General features: G+C 40.9%; 1 protein-coding gene across 1 annotated transcript in view; it reads left to right on the top strand.

Annotated features, from left to right (window-relative positions):
* Positions 1 to 581: 581 nt before the first annotated feature.
* Positions 582 to 16,347, top strand: part of SH3GL2 (SH3 domain containing GRB2 like 2, endophilin A1) — a gene marked incomplete at both ends in the record, with an annotated part of 84,397 nt that continues 68,631 nt past the window's right edge. Inside the window, one exon of the mRNA XM_079548566.1 lies at positions 582 to 626. Coding sequence (XP_079404692.1) covers positions 582 to 626 — 45 coding nt within the window. The remainder of the gene's footprint in view (positions 627 to 16,347) is intronic.

Below are 16,347 nucleotides of genomic sequence, written 5' to 3'. Positions count from 1 at the left end.
GCCAGCAGTGGGGCAGGCTGTAAGTTTGGCTGCCCGGGTGTCACTGGCATCGCAAGGGAAGAAGAACACACATACTGAGGGCATACAAGGAACCAGAGCTTTCATCGTCCCACGGAGGCCAGCCAGGCCTGAAGAAGCGGCACGCTAGCACCTGCACCCAGTCCCAGGTCTACTTGTCCACCATCGCCGCCTGCCCGCGCCCCAGCCGAGGCGAGTTGAACGGGCCGTACGGGACGAGAAACAAACGGCACAGGACGGACCGTCGGCAGCGGCCCTCGGGATGCCGGCAGAATCCCGCAGCCCGCCGCCTCCAGCCGCGCGAAGGCTGCTCTCGCTCAGCGCTGCCGGGGCCGGTGGCGGGGCGGGGCGGCCCGGGGCCGCGCGAGGAGGCGGTGCGGCCCTCCCTGACGTCAGGGCGCCCCCGCAGCGCGGCCGCCGCCTGACACCTCCCAGCGCCGGGCGCGCGGGGCTGCGAGCAGCGGGTAGCGGGCAGCGGCAGCAGCTCCTCGTCGGCGGGACCCCGGCCCCATCGCTCCTCGGAACCGCTCGGCTCCGCTCGGCTGCATCGCGCCGCCTTCGCCATGTCGGTGGCCGGGCTCAAGAAGCAGTTCCATAAAGCGACCCAGGTACCGCCTCGGCCCCCCGCGCCGCGAGGGCCGTGCGCGGGTGCGTGGAACGCGGATGCGTGGCGCAGTCCGGTGCGCGGCTCTGGTCTGGGTCCGGCTGCCCAGCCCGTACCCGGCTGCACGGGCACGCTTGGGCGCTTCTGTGAACGAGTGTGCACGAGTGTGCGTGGTGTATGTGGTGTGTGTGCGCGCGGTGCGTGAGCATACACGGGCTCGCGTGAGTGCGCGGTCCACGAAGTGCCCCGCAGGCTGCCCCGCCGCCCCAGCCGCACCGCGGTGCGGAGCGGTGCGCAGGTGCCGATCCCGCAGGGTTGGCTGGGCAGCTAGGGCAGGTGCCCGAGTGGGCGTCGGACCCGTTCTGCGGGCTGCGCGCCGGGTTTCCGTCGGCATGGCTTTAGGCTGGCTTTCTAAATCAGACCTTTTTAAAAATTATTTTTCTCCCCTCCCTTCCTCCCCCCCGACCCACTCAGGGTACAGGCAAAATCTGAATAATGAGATTTGGTCGTGTTGCTTTAGGCATGGTGTGTTACTGCAAGGAGGTCAGGATGGGTGCTTCACCCGGCTTCGATTTGTTTCGTAATGCAGAAGCTGTATGGTGTAGTCCGTAAGGGTACAGTTTCTGAATTGAGCTTGGACTTGATGTGCTTATCTGTATCCCTAGATAAATCCAAAATGGTTTCATAGAAGCCAGGGGAATTTATTCTAATTTACAAACTATAGTCTGAGACTGGTGTGAGGCTCCATTATTTTCTTTGCAAGTAAGTACAGAACTCCTAGTAATTTTCACTGATTGTCACTGCATCTTCAGGTAGCAGTGTATGTTGCTGTAAGCAGCCCCTAGGTGCAGACTTGCAGATACTGCAGCCTTTTCAACACCTACGCTTTTCCCTTTCTCATCAATCTCTTCTCTTTCATCTCATCCGTTGTTGCACTGTGGAGAATTGTGCCTAAAGGAATGATCCTTTTCACAAGAATTTGTCCCAACTTTAGTTCTTGCTGTCTTTACAATTATACCATACCCGTGTTGACTACAAGTGCAGTGGGATGTGCCAAGTCCTCCACAGGCCCATGCAGGAGCAGGGTGACATTGTGTCTCACCTTTCATACCAAATTATGCTGCATCACTGGTAAAACAGTCTCCACAGAAGCCTGCTGTACTCATGACAGATGCAGTAAGGAGCGGTTAAGCGTGCTGCAGTGTCCATCTGCTGCTGCTACTTCATTTTATCACTCCCTGCTACCTATCGTGGTGTTGCAAACCCAGGAATCATCAGTGCTACATTGAGTTCTCATACCAATAAGTAAGAATTGCAGGATCTGTGTCTTCCATAGTTAAGAAGTAGGCAATGAAAAGTTCTCTTTCTAGTAGTGTGTCTCAGTTCACCATTAGTGTAAGTTAATGAGTGTAACTCCACAGCAGTGGGGGTGCACATCCCCTCTGGAGTGAGCCTCGTACAGAAGGGCTGTGAGTGCTGCTCTGTCCTTCAGATGACATGCTCACACAGACTGTCAGCAGTACTGTAATGTAGAAGGAAAGAAGAGTTTTAGCTGGCTGGAGCCAAAATAGTACATTTGTGTTGCCAGATTTAGCAGCTATCAGATGACCCAGGGATTTTTGGGCCCAGCCATGACTTTCACAGACTGTTTGTATGCAGGGCATGAAGACACATTCATGTATGAGAATGACTCACAAGTAGGTTGCAAGACAGATCTGTTTATTGGCTTGTTTTCAGCATAAGTGAGAAATCCAGGCCTTGATTGTGCTGTCCTTACTCCGGGGAAAATACTTCTGATAATGGATTAATCCCCAGGTGAAGTGTGAATTGGCACTGCCAGTGTGAATGGAGCTTCCCAGATGGGACGAAACAAACTGGAAGTTTTGAAGACTGAGTCTTTCCCGCTGTTCTTAGTCATGAAAGAACATGTGTATGATGCAGTTGTACTGCAGTCAAAGTCACACCTGTAACAAAGTTATTTCTGATGTGCCCTTTAATCCAGTAAAGCATTTGGAAGTCTTTCATTTTGTTTCTTTCTTCCTTCAATGCTGTAAAATTAGTAGTCCTCTCACACACAAGTGCATTATGAGTATACAATATTATTATTATGGAATACAGTTTTAGTTGCAAGCATAAAGATACGTGTCACAATTTAAATGTTACAAAAATGTTTTTCTATCAGAAATAAGCCACTGGCAGAACTTGCAATTGTATGACTTGTATGTCTAGATTGTTTTATTGCTAAGTGTTTTGATTTCAAATGTACACATATATATATGTATATATGTATATAAACTTGTGAGAGGTCAGGCTCACCTGCATTAAAAAATGCTACTTTTTTTACCAGAAGTCCTATTGAAGAGCTTAATGTCTGTCAAATTCCTTGCACCAACTGCTGCAGAAGTACATCATTGGAAAGCAGGTGGTATCTTTGCTCCTCACAGAATGAATGGGGTGTTCACCCCTTTTGCATTTTAGAAAACAATATTGATGGTTTTACCTCTGTGCAGCATCATAAAGTTTAGAACAAATATTCCTGAGTTTGTGAAAACAAGAATGAGTCTGTAATCGTGACACTCCTTCAAAATTACAAGATACTAGACTGACAAATGCAGAAGTACTGAACAGGCTAGACTGCACGTTTATGTGTGTAGCCCACAGAACATCTAAGGAAGAAATATAACCACATTTGCCTATTAACTGTGCTGCTGCAAGTCTGTCATCCTTGAATTAAGAGCATTACTCAGTGTACTTTTAATTATTATGTGGGGTTTTTTTTCTTTTCTTTCTTTCTTTCTTTTTTTTTTTTTTCTGAAATGAGCAGCTAGATGCTGTACTACTAAATGGTCAGTTTTCCTTTGGGCATGCAAGTTGCTCTGCCATCAGTGCTATGCCAGCATGGAGAGGTTATTGCAACCTGCAGGTTTGTGGGCGGTGTTAACCCTGCCAGAATGGCTTTAGGTGGTAGAGATTTGACAGTCTGGGGCATGTAAAGAGAGTCGTTGTAAAATATCAAGAACTCCAGTTCTGTGTGATTGCTTTCACGGCGTAATATGGTTCTTGTGAGGGACAGTCAAAACTGGGATAATTTCATGGGGAATCACAGAATTGCAGGAGTTAGATGGGATCTCTGGAGATCATTTAGTCCACTTCCCCTGCTAAAGCAAGTTGCCACATAGGTTTTGTAAAGAAACACAGAGTTGTCAGAATCAGACTTTTAGGTGGAAAGTACCATGCTTTCCTCTTTAACAAGGCAGCCTGTAAAGTGCATGGTGAGACTGACCCCACTGATTAATAAGGAGCAAATGGGACTCTTTCCCTGCTCTGCTATGATGCATGAATTCATGCATTGCAAAATTGTTCTGGCCTTCAGTGGGAATTTGCTGTTCAGTGGGAATGACTGTTCATTTGCAAAAAGACCTCATTAGAGATGAGGCAGAATTTGAAAACACTGAGCCTGTGGATTAAAAGTGTACTGTAAGAGTGTCTGCTTATTAGGAAGAGTGCGGCAAACCTTCTGAGTGCATGAAACCATATAAACTTGTGAAGTACATAAATAATTTCCACTGCTGTGAGTAAAACAGCCTTTCTTGAAACGTAATGTCTTCTGCCCCTGTTGAACTCTTCAACTGCAACTACCCAGTTGTTACACCATTTATTTCTTACTGATAGAGATTGTGGGTAGTGATATATCAATGTCATTATTTTCCTAAATCCTCACCCGGCCCCATATTCTATAATACAAACCTGAGTATCTCTCTGTGTTTAGCAGGAGCTGTTCATGCTTGCCAGCCTAGGCCTTTCCAAGGAAGGCACTTCATCTGTCTTTTCCCACTTACTTTGACTGAGACTGAACTCACACTGTGTCTGCTTATCTCTTTTCATGTCTCCTCTCAACATTATCCATGAAATTTGGTTTAGTTCCCGTATACGCAGAAGTAGATGGATAAGTTTGAGAAGCTAGACAGTACCGTATTTTTTACTGTATTTTTCCTGGTGGAGCTATTGCACTTTGTGTTGCATATATTGGACTTAAGAAGCCTCTATCTTTTGCAAGGTGTAACAAGTGAGCAGATGAAAGAAAGAGGAAAAAGAGATTTTTGTAAGGTGTCATGGCTCTGAGGACAGTGCTCAGACTAGATGTTGAAATCTCTTAGAGGACAGTGTACTACGAGAACTCTATTTTCTCTCAGTTTGGAGTGGTACACTTGTAGGTCAAGGAAAGTGAGCAAATTTTTGATCCAGAAATAAAGAATTATTTTTAAGAAAGTTATGTAATTATCTAGAGAGGGGAATATTTCCAACTGTGAATAGGGAAATTCCTTCTATTTGTGCGCTGTAGCTTGTTTGTCAGATACAGTATTCATGTTTGGCATCATTCCCACATGTCCTTTTATTGATATTATGTAATTGAAAGAATGAAAAATTGACCTTAATCTAAATTACCCTTTGCTTGGCTATTGTATAACCCTTCTGAGTTGTTGATGGCTTAAACAGTCTGTTCCAGTTTCTAACTCTGGTTCTAATCTAATAGGAAGAAGTGCTACTTAGTATGTGAAAAACGTAACGGCTTTTCAAAAATTATTATTATTTCTTGATAATAAGCTGGTTTCTAAATAAAATTTTATCACTGCGTCTTTCCACTTGATATATGCAGTTTCCATTGTTTTGTACGTACATACAAATAAAGTTGGATGATTAACAGTGCTCCCACTGGTCTTTAGAAATAGAATATCTGTGGATGCTGGGCTCAAAACATAACTTGGATTGGAATTGTATTTTCTATTTTGATTTCATCTGCACTGAAAGAATGACACAGCGAGGAATTAGGAAGAGTGGGCTGTTCTTGGTCATCCATGCACAGCCGTGTCTTTAAGATTTAAATGTGCCCTTGTGACTAGCAAGGGCTAATGGCATTCCATAAAAAGCACTGAAGCAGTGTATACACGGTTGATAGAAATGGACTTTGCAGATGTTACTTTGCAGAAGATTCTGCAGTGCTATGTGAACACTTAAGTGAGGTGCTGGGGTGACTGTGCATATTTTAATGGAGACTGAAAGCTGAAGGAGCTTGAACACAAGCTGTTGTGATGTTGTAAGTGTGCTGGTGAAATCTTTGACCTTAAAAACTTGACAGGAGGTAGAGCACTCGAAATCCGGCTTGCTGACCACAGGGAGCTATTGCAGCTCTTTGAGTAAACATGAGTTGTGAATGGGCAGCATTTGGTTCTAAGTGCCTGGAATTAAGCAAACCTATGGCTCCCTTCGCAGGCAATCAAAACTTGCTTCCGACATCTTCTTTTCCTTGAACCAGAAGGTCTTGTTTTGTATTGCCTTCTAGAAACTTCTCTTACTCTTGTTCTCATTTTCTTCTCTCTGGCTGCTAATGGACAATGGTGCTGCTGATCATCTCTTAAATGTAAGGCTTTATGCAGACGAAAGAGCACTAAGCCAAAGCACAGTGTTTGTATGATGCGAACACAGAATTACCTTCCACTCTTATGTAACCCAGCACTTAATCTTGGAGAAAAAAGAGTGGCTTTCTTTTAAACTTGAGGTCACAGCAGATCTTACAGGAATACATTCAGCTTGTCAAAGAAGTGATAGCAATTAAAATTTTTATTAGTTTGTTGTTTTTTTTTTGTTTGTTTGTTTGTTTGTTTGTTTGTTTACCCCAGAGAGGAGATTAAAAAAATGGAAATTCACATTTACTGTGTTAGTGTTTTTCACAAGTTTTCCCTTTTTCCTTGTAGGTCTTTATGGAAGAAAATTGAGAAGAAGTGACTCTTTTTGAAATTGAGTGTAATTCTATTTTTTTGTGTGTGTGTAAGTGGAAAATACTGTGGCAGTCCTAGACAGGATGATTCATAGATTTGTCATTGTAATTTATTTGATACAGATGATGCTCTTCTGCCCATGCTGGAGGCCATATCTGTACAATTAAATAGCATTTTAAAAAGAATCCTCTTACTTAGACTGAGACTGACTGAAGCAGTTGTTGCAGCATAGCATGGGCCACATGAAGGGACAATGGTTTGGTCTCACCTGCCTTTCAAGTCATCATGCACCCACCAAAGAAACGGTGCTATTTGATCCCAGTAGAGGTGCTTCTGAGGCAGCAACAAGTGTGTCTTAGTTTCAGCTGGGGTGAAATTGTTTTCTTCAGGGTGTCTGCTATGGTGCATTTATGGTATTTATAGTTTCTGCTAAGCGGTGTTGTACAGAGCCAAGACCATTCTCAGAAGGGTTCAAGAAGCTGGTGGGAACAGGATTAGGAAAGCTAACTTGAACTGTCCAAAAGAATATTTCATACAGTATGACATCAAGAGGAAGGAGTTTTGGAGGGAGTGGGAATTCATCAATCTCTCTTCTGATGCTCGGGGATGCTCAGCTAGGCAGCGGTTGGGGGGGTGGTGAGCAATTGCTTCTGCATCGTTTCTCACATACCGTCATATATATATGTGACACATAACTATTATATTTTTCCTTTCCTCGATCTTAGTAAATAGTTATCTCAACCCATGAGTTCTACATTTTTTTTCCAATTCTATCCCCCATCCCACTGGTAAGAGAGAGTGAGCGAACAGTGTGGTGCTCAGCCACCTGCTGGGCCAAACCACAACAAAGAGTAACCTTGCTAGCAGCAGCCTGTAAAGGAGGCTTGAGGTGATGCCAGAGGACCTCCTGAAAGAATGACAAATTAATCCGCTGGTTCTGGTTCAGCTAACAGGCATGTCATGCAGGAGAGGGCTAGTAGGGTGGATCCATATTTCTTAAGAACAGATAGCACTAGCTGAGTTAATTAGCCACAGAACAACTGGAATATTACTGCAATTTACATTGGGTTGGTTTGGTCATCTGTCTTGCATTTGAAATCTCTCTGTCAGATTGAGATATCGTACTGAGTTCTTGTAAACTGAAGTTCTCAACAGAGAAAAATGCTGACTTTCTCCACCTTTCTTGCCTACTCTGATGGCACGGAGGGTGTAGTTACACCACACATTTCTGAAATGATGGCAGTCTCTATGTGTTTTTATGATTTGTAGTTTTATTTTTGAAATGATGTGCGATGTGCCAATTATTTGTTTAATTAGATGGTGTACTGGTGGCTGCAAAAGGTTTTTAGATGTGAAGATAATTTAACTGGACATTTTGAAATTGGGCATATTTTTCACTTTTGTGCTAACAAATTTAGTCAATGTTCAAATTCAGTAGCACTGAGAACAGAATTAATTATTCTTCTACTTTAAGACCTCAGCATGGAGCATTATTTTTGTTTTGTTTCTGTGGGGAAAAGTGCCACCACAACAAATGGAATCGTAGAATCATAGAATCACTCACGTTGGAAAAGACCTTAAAGATAGTTGAGTCCAGCCATGCTACCCTAACTCTAACTACCCTCTGCTAAATCAAGCCAGAAATAGGGTGATGGCAGCCAAAATAGTGTGATGGCAGAACACAGTCCAAAAGAGATTCTTCTGCAATGCATCAGGCCCAGCACTGTCAACTGGGTGAGAAAAGATGCTTTGCTCTGGTGCAGTTTTACCTCAAGCACTATGTGTTGCACTATGTGTTTCTGGGCACTGCAATATAAGAAAAAAACATAAAATTTCTAAGGAAGTGTCTAAGGAAGGCTCTCAGAGCAGAGGAGACTGAAGGAATCCCCTCACCAGGGGAGCAGAGGGGTGGCACTGAGCTCTGCTCTCTAGTGATAGTGACAGGACCAGAGGAAGCAGCACAGAGCTGCGTAAGGGGAGGGTCAAGCTGGATTTTAGGAAAAGGTTCTTCATTGAGGTGATGGTCAGGCACTGGAACAGGATCCCCAGAGCACTGGTCACTGCTCCAAGCCGTCAGAGTTCAAGAAGTGATTGTACAGTGCTCTCAGGCATAGGGTTTGACTTTTGAGTGGTCCTGTGTGGAGCCAGGAGTTGGACTTGACTTTTTTGGGTGGGGGTGGCATGTTGCGTGGTAGAATGGCAGGATACGTTTGTTTGTTCTATCCTAAAAAGAACATTCTCCTGAAAACTCTTCTTGATTTCATCTTCTATGACTTTCGTAGACTAACACTTGGTCCTTCAAACATCATTAGCCAAATGCATAATTTTTTGCTGAGTTCTATTCTAGTCTGTTCAATTTTCAGTCTTCAACAATGTGCCAAGATTTCCTTTTCATGCAAAATCAATCTAGATGCAGTAAACCAGTTAATAATTCATAAGACATGAATGTCAAAAATAGTGTTTGTCCTACTAGATGAGTCACTTAGACTGTCTTGGAAAGTTATGGCATCATAAACTAAGGACTAGATTTAAAGCACTGCAGTTCTACAAATATAACTCGAGGATGGATGGATTTCCTCCTGCCAGTCTTTTCTACTTAATTGGTACTGTTTGGAAATGCAGACAACAAATCAAGCCCCATCCTTTTCATTGGCATCAGGATATTTGCATATTACTGGCCAAGGCATTAGAGATGACCAAATGGTATATTGTTCTCAATTAATTTGCCAGCTAAATTTGTGTTTCTTTAGGAATGCTACACTTGGCACTAAAACAAAAGCTGTCCGTGGCTTTAGATGAAGTAAAAGGAGGTTTGGTTACATAGAAGCTGGTCTTAAGTGTTCTGATCCCATTTCTTGCTTTGGCCAGGAATAGAAGGGATTTGACTTTATTTCCTGTTATTTGAAATGAAATAAGAACTTTTAAAACAGCTGCAGCATAAGGAAGTTTCAACTATATGCAAATATTGTTTAGAAACCAAAAAGTTTGAATGTAGAAATATGCCTTAAAATGCATAACAACCACGTGTGCACATAGTTTACTGATTAGACTGGAGTCTAATTGAAGGATTATGTGTTAGCATAAGCAAACAAAAGTTTGTCTTTCAGGAAGGCTAGCTGGATCTTATGTTACCTCTATTTATTATTTGTTTTAAAAATTGGACAATTTATTTCTGAGTCTGAGGGAAAATCTTTCCACAAAAGTGCTAAAAAATATTGTAGTACATATGGGCAGATCCTTTGTTGTTACTGTTGTGGGCAGTATGTATGATATACCGTACCTCTGGTATGTATTAAGAACAGACATGGAAAATATGAATTTCTGGAGGAAAGGAAGACTTAATTGCTGAAAGCAGAGAGAAGCTTGGATACTTTTTAAATAAATGTGTAAATCTTTAACCTTTTTCTTGTTCAGTGCAGAAAAATACTTTTTCATTCTTTACTATTAACCAATTTGTCTTGCCTAGTTATCTTTGCATGCTAGGAATAGGGTTCTCTCACTAGAATAAGAACCACTGATACTGAAAGGCAGATAAGCTTTTCGTTTTATTCTGCAGTGTCTTAATTCAAAATAATTCTAAATAGGATGATTTGGGACCTGTGATTTTCAAAACCGTCAAATCCTTACTCAAATATCTGGCTTGGCATGTTTCAGAATAGCTGCATTTTGAAAGCAAAAAAAATATATACATCCTTGTGGTGACTGAGATGGATTATAGAGCTTCTGGTGTTCTCTTCAGAGTATTGTAGTTTTTATTTAGCTGTGGATATGGGTGGGAGTAAGATTCCTGAAATGAAGATGAATGAGGTTGAAAGAGTAGTAAAGTTCTCAGCAGAAAGCTTTAAAAACAGAGCTGAGGCAAATCTATTCAGATTTGTGGAGATAACTCTGACTGGAGTTGCTTTGTTAGTGCACTGTATTCAGTGTCATCAGTTCCTCATTTGGGCATTATGACAATATGTGGTGTTCCAGCACAAAAGACAAGATGGCCACTATTCCAAAAACACGCAGATAAAATGAATAAAACCAATAGATTGAAAAGGTCGGTATGGATTTTATGGTGTCTGTCAGTGCACGTGGAATCAAACATGACTAAGAATGGACTAAGACTGAAGAAGCTGACATTGTTTCTAAGAAGATAAACCTATAATTTCCAAATTTCCTGTTTTACTGGGGAGGAAGAATATGGAAAAGCAAAGAGAATATGGGAGAGCTCTAATCTGTGGATACTCTTATAACAAAAAATATTGAACAGTCACTGGAAAGTAAGCCTTGTGTAACTTTTGTTCTTCTTCCTTCCCCAGGAGTGAGTTTGCTGTCCCAGACAGGGTGGCAGTCCTTAAGCACATGACAGTTTTCCTCAGTGCTGTTAAAAATTCTGCTAGCTTGTGATGAACGAAGTGCCTGCTTGAAATCTTTTATGCATTCTTATGATTATTAGTGGAAGTCAAAACTGTTTGCATTAGTGTTTTCCCTTGACTCTGTGAAATACCATAGCATCTGTGTTAAGGCCAGATGTACAGCCAGGTACTGAAAATACCTAGGTAAGCTGCAAAGGCAAAGTACAGTATTTGGTTTATTATGACTTTGTGTGAGTCAGGACAAGACTGTCTCAGTTTTTCTTGCTTCTTCATGACCCTCACGCAGCAAGAAGACTGTGCTATTTTAGTGTGAGAAAATGGTGCAGATAAAATTTCTAGTGCCTCTTCAGAAAAGGAGCTATCCTTCTGTTCTGTGCTGATCTGTGCCTACCATAAACGACCATGTTCTATAGCCCCCTTACACATACTTCTGTTAATCACTGGTCTAGAAAGCCTCAACTCCATGAGCTGGTGTTTTGTGTTTCTTGATGCACATTGCCAGTATACTAGACAAGCGTGCAGCTGGGTATGCTTGGGTTCCAGTTCTGATTCATGACTTCTGGTATTATCCTAAGATATAAAAAATATATATATATAAAATAGAATGTTGATGGTCTTAAATTTAAAAATATCTGACAGTGTATAGCAGAAAATTAGTTGATGACTCATTTCCTTTGCTGTAATTTTGGGCTCTGTAAAGTTAACTGCTGATTTACACCTCTCGTTTTGAGAATAAGAGAGCTTCCCAAATCATACATTAAAGTTAGGTACATAGAATTTGTAATAACTTTGATGAAAAAGAGGCAGTCTGCCGAAACAGACTCACTAAGTTCTCTTGACATGTGCTGAAGTAGTGCTGTTACACCTTGTTTACTTTCATCCTGTGAAGGACTTCGTCTCTCCATGCTCAGTGCGCTGGAGTAAGGGAATAGTGAAAATTTAATGAAGCTTCAATAAAATAGACTGTTCCAGTTCCATATTTTTCTCACATGTTTGCAGATTAACTACACTTGTGTCCAGGGAATCTTCTTCATCTGCATGAACTTAAGCACGTTCACTGCTGTAGACTTTTTTTATTCCTTGATTTCTTTTCGAAATGTTCTTCAAACTTTGTAAAATAATTATTATCAAGAATCGTATTTCCTTTAAAATCTTAATTCCTTTTATTGCAATAAAATTAAGTTTAGGAAGGTAAATTAAGCAGCTGAGAGAGAAGCCATGAATATTAAATGAGCTTTATGTAAAAGAATGAAGATCAGATCAGGAGTATAAGAAACAACCCTGTGCAATTGCTAAACCGGAGGCAAAGCCTACTTGAATCCTTGAGCTTTTGAGAGCATGGGAAGGAGAAGGCAGTAGCAGGCCAGCAAGGATGGGGAGTGGGACCAGACCTTACCTTTGCTTTCTTGGATTTAGGAAGCTTATTAGCAATACACTGTTACAGAAGAGTTTATGAGGGAAGCTCTGATTCTTACTGTGTTTTTTTTGTTTGTTTGTTTTCTACAGTGCCATCAGGCACGGAGTCACTGTAGGACAGCTTACTGTGACTGTATCTATTAGACATCAGCAGTATCTTGCAGTGTCCACCTTCTGTCTTAATGTCTCCACTATTGCTCTAAGAGAGTCACAGTGATTTTGAGGTCATAAATATAAGACATGCAATGTTGAAACTTAGAGTTATGAATAATCCTGGATGAGATAATGTGACCTTGCTCCACTGTAGTCCCAGCTGAGAGCTAGAAGTGCTTTGAAGTGTTGTTGCCCCATTTTCACTTTTGTGGCTGGCATTGCTTTCTGTACACTGAATAGAAGAGTAGCAGTCATTTCTGGCTTCCCTGTGCTCAACTGTCAGGAAGCCCTTAGGGAAGGAGATAGGATCTCTGTTATAACTGATTCCATCGCAAAAGCCCAGGAATGAGTGGGGGAAAAAAAAGGTTAAAGAAACCAAACTGTAGTTACAGCAACTTTGTTTCCTGTTCCAGTTCTCACTAGGCTTGGCCAACAGGAGAAGCTTTTCTTCAGTGCACTACTCTGCAACCTTTTTATTCCCAAGTAATCCTTTTCATACAAGTCTCTGCTGCAAAGTGAGCACTGAGCACCAGACAGGGAAGAGCTACTTTCACCTCTTTTTCAGTGCCATCCTATGATATTTCTGGCAGGATTTGTGGAACCTGGTTTACTCTACAGGCATCTCTATGTCATCAAGGAGCTGGAACTTAAGAGAAGTAACTAATTAATTGTGTCCCTTTGACCCTTTTGGAAGAACGTATTTGGCTTGAATACTGGGAAGATTAGTGTTCGTCTTTATACTTTATTATACCTTATTCGTATATCCATATTAAAAAAAAGAGTTCTGTCTTTAGCAACTGCTCTAGATTATAAAACAGCATAGTATGGATCAATTCTTAAACATGGTATTTAAAAGGTAGATCAATTCACAAAAGTAGACAATGATCTTCTAATATCAAAGGACCTGGAAGCAAGCAATGCATACTCAAAACTGAAACATTATGCCACAAATTTGTCTCCTAAAATTTGTTGGAAGTGAACTATGGAGTTAGCTAGGTGAATAAGAGATGATCACTAATGTTTATGCCACATACATTTACTCAACAATAGCAACAACTACAAAACATTTAGCTGACTAAATTTTGCTAATTTGTATTATTTTGCTTATTATATTTCAAATGTTCAGGAGTGACTTTTAACAAGCTGTTTTCTGAATGGTGTTTTATACAGCATATATAACCAAACAAAGAAAACAGTGCAGAATTGAGTCATTTAAAAATTAATAGTAATGTCCTCTATCTCTTTTGTAAATTCTTGTGATTTCGAAGTTTAAATTTTAGGTTCTTTTGAGGATAAATCTAATCTTAAGAATTTTGAGGCAGATGACAACTTTTGCAAAGACCTGCAATAATTCCTTTGAGCCATTTTGTCTCCTGTCAATCTATCTCCTCTGGGAGCTGTTCCAGTTTGAAATATGTGCCAGAACTTTGACTGAAGCATGATTATACTTCTCCCTCTTGCTTTCTTTCACGCTGAGTGATGTATCTGCTGATCTGAAATTCTAAGGCTATGTCTACTTTGGCAAGTGATGCAGTGAAATAGGCATGGGTCTGCAGAATTGACCAATTGGTGCAGAGGATAGAGTGTCCAGCAGAGGACACAGTTTTGGCATATCAATGCAACAAAAGTAATGCAAAAGAGGGAGAGAAACTCACAGCAAAGCTTGGGCTGCTGTTGGGTATTACAATTTGTTAGTTGTTAGGATTATCTACTGTTCAGCTTTCATCTAGGTGCACAGAAAAAGAGTGATTAAGGATCCTTTTTACTTCTTAGGCCAACTAATGTAGATATCAGGGCTCACATGGCTGCCTGACCTGTGACAGTGAAAGACCAGTTGCAAGCTAGTGAGGAGTCTGTGTGAATTTCTCATTTCCTGGTGTGCCAATAAAGATGACTGTTGTAAATAGGACCTTAAGGCAAATGCCTATATCCTGGTTTTTATTGCTGTTATGTATTGTTTTGTCTGTCCCTGTATGGAGCCAATGTACTGATGCAACCAGTGCATTTACCCTGTAAGTACAGTGGAGCATGATCTTGCTTGACCTGTTGTGATATAATTTCTATTTGGTAAATTGCTATTCCTTTGTCTTACTACTGATTTTAAATATCTTGTTTTAAAGATACAGTTTTTCTACCAGAGCTAGGCCTCCTGTTTTCCATGGGATATAAGTTAAGATTTTGCCCTATTCAGTGGGGCTGGAGACCTGATGGATTTTATCTACACTGGATATCCAGTGTTCCTCGTAGGAACAGGAATATTTTAATCTATCAAGGAACTTACAGCTCTATTAACATACGTTGTGAGAAATATTCTCTCTTAATTTAAATTCATATACCTCCTGTTTAATCATTGATTTGCATGAGAGATAGAGGTTAAATGTCTAGATGGCAACCTACAAGTACTTATGAGAACCAAAAAAAGCTGAAATTCAGGAGGAAAAAAAGTTACTACTTTGACGCATCATAAACACTTAAAACAGCCACAGATGTTAAAGGAAAAAAAACAACAGTGTACTGGTTTCTCTCAAAACATTTAAAAAGAGACATTCTCACTCCCAGTTCCTGAAACACTGTAAGGGCCTGCTGCTCTGGATCTGTTTGTTCGGTTGTTTGGTTGTTGTTTTTTTGTTTGTTTGTTTTGTTCTTTTCACATCTGTGCTTTTTTGGGACAAGTTTTATTGAGTTATAGTTCTGTGGTTTCTGTGCTTGCACTGAGCTCCAATAACATAAATTCACTGCTAATAGGTTTTATGAATCTATAAGATATCTTGCCATTTGGTAATCTTGAGTTTGTTACTGGTGTTGCTAACTCCCAGAGCTCAGGATGTCCTGAAGCCTGAACATATTGCTAAGCAGAGTGAAGAAACCTTTAACAATGCTCTGATGTCTTTTTCTCTGTGTCATGGGATGTCTTCTTTATGTTATTTGTATCCCTAGAATAAGATGATGTCCTGTATAGGAGTAACTGCAGGAGATATATAAATATCTCACTGCATGTCTCTCTGTGTCTCTATAGACTTGAAGGGGGCATGCAGATGTCAAAGTTTTCAAGGCTGTATGGACTTTCAAGGTTTTCAGAAAGCCCTTTCGTGCAAGCTAGATCATTCTAGTGTTTTTTTGTTTTGTTTTGTTCTTTCTTTCATTCTTTCTTTCTTTCATTCTTTCTTTCTTTCTTTCTTTCTTTCTTTCTTTCTTTCTTTCTTTCTTTCTTTATTTATTTATTTATTTATTTATTTATTTATTTATTTATTTATTGTTTCCTCCCAGTAAATCTTATTTAAAATTGAATACTAGATGTGTGGTGTGCTTACTTTATTGTTATACTGCACAAGTAATGCTTATCAGTAGCTCTGTAAATAGCCTTCATGACAGCTCTCTTCTTTTAGCATACTTGTGGTTTTTAGGACTATTATAAATTTCTGTACGTAAGACTTAATGGCATCACTGATTATCATTGCAACTAATTCTTGGCTCTTTAATGTTAAATAATCACTTGTGGAGAGCTGTCCATAGACCTCAACCACAATAAATTGTATTGTGTTTTTTCAGTGGAATGGTTAAGTGAGAACAGACACGAGGAGGACATGTGTCTAGATATCAGCACAGAGAGACTGTTTTGCCCTCAGTCTGCTCTGTCTCATGCTGGAAATAACTACAGAGAGACATGTCTGAGTGGCATCCTATATATGCGTGAAGTACTCAACCTTTGTCTGTGAGAGCAAAAAACACTGGAAGAATTTCCCAGTCATTTCCTTCATGCACTGCTAACTTGGCAGGCATGGTTTTACCACTGGGTTGTTTGAGTCACATCATGAAGAGCAGCTATGTCACTGAGACTGACACAGCTTTGCCTGCTTTCATTCAGATGCCTTGACAGTTTGTTGCTTTACAGGTGTTGCTGTACTTGGCAATTAACTGTTCCTCTGTTCTGGTCCTGGTCATCTCTTAGGATCTATGAAGCTCTTAGGAGCTTTATAAATACATTACTTGCACTTGTTTTTTTACAAAACAAAAATGT

Source organism: Tetrao urogallus (genome assembly GCF_951394365.1).
Source record: "Tetrao urogallus genome assembly, chromosome: Z".
Lineage (NCBI taxonomy): Eukaryota > Metazoa > Chordata > Aves > Galliformes > Phasianidae > Tetrao > Tetrao urogallus.
This window is presented reverse-complemented; position numbering and strand designations above follow the sequence as displayed.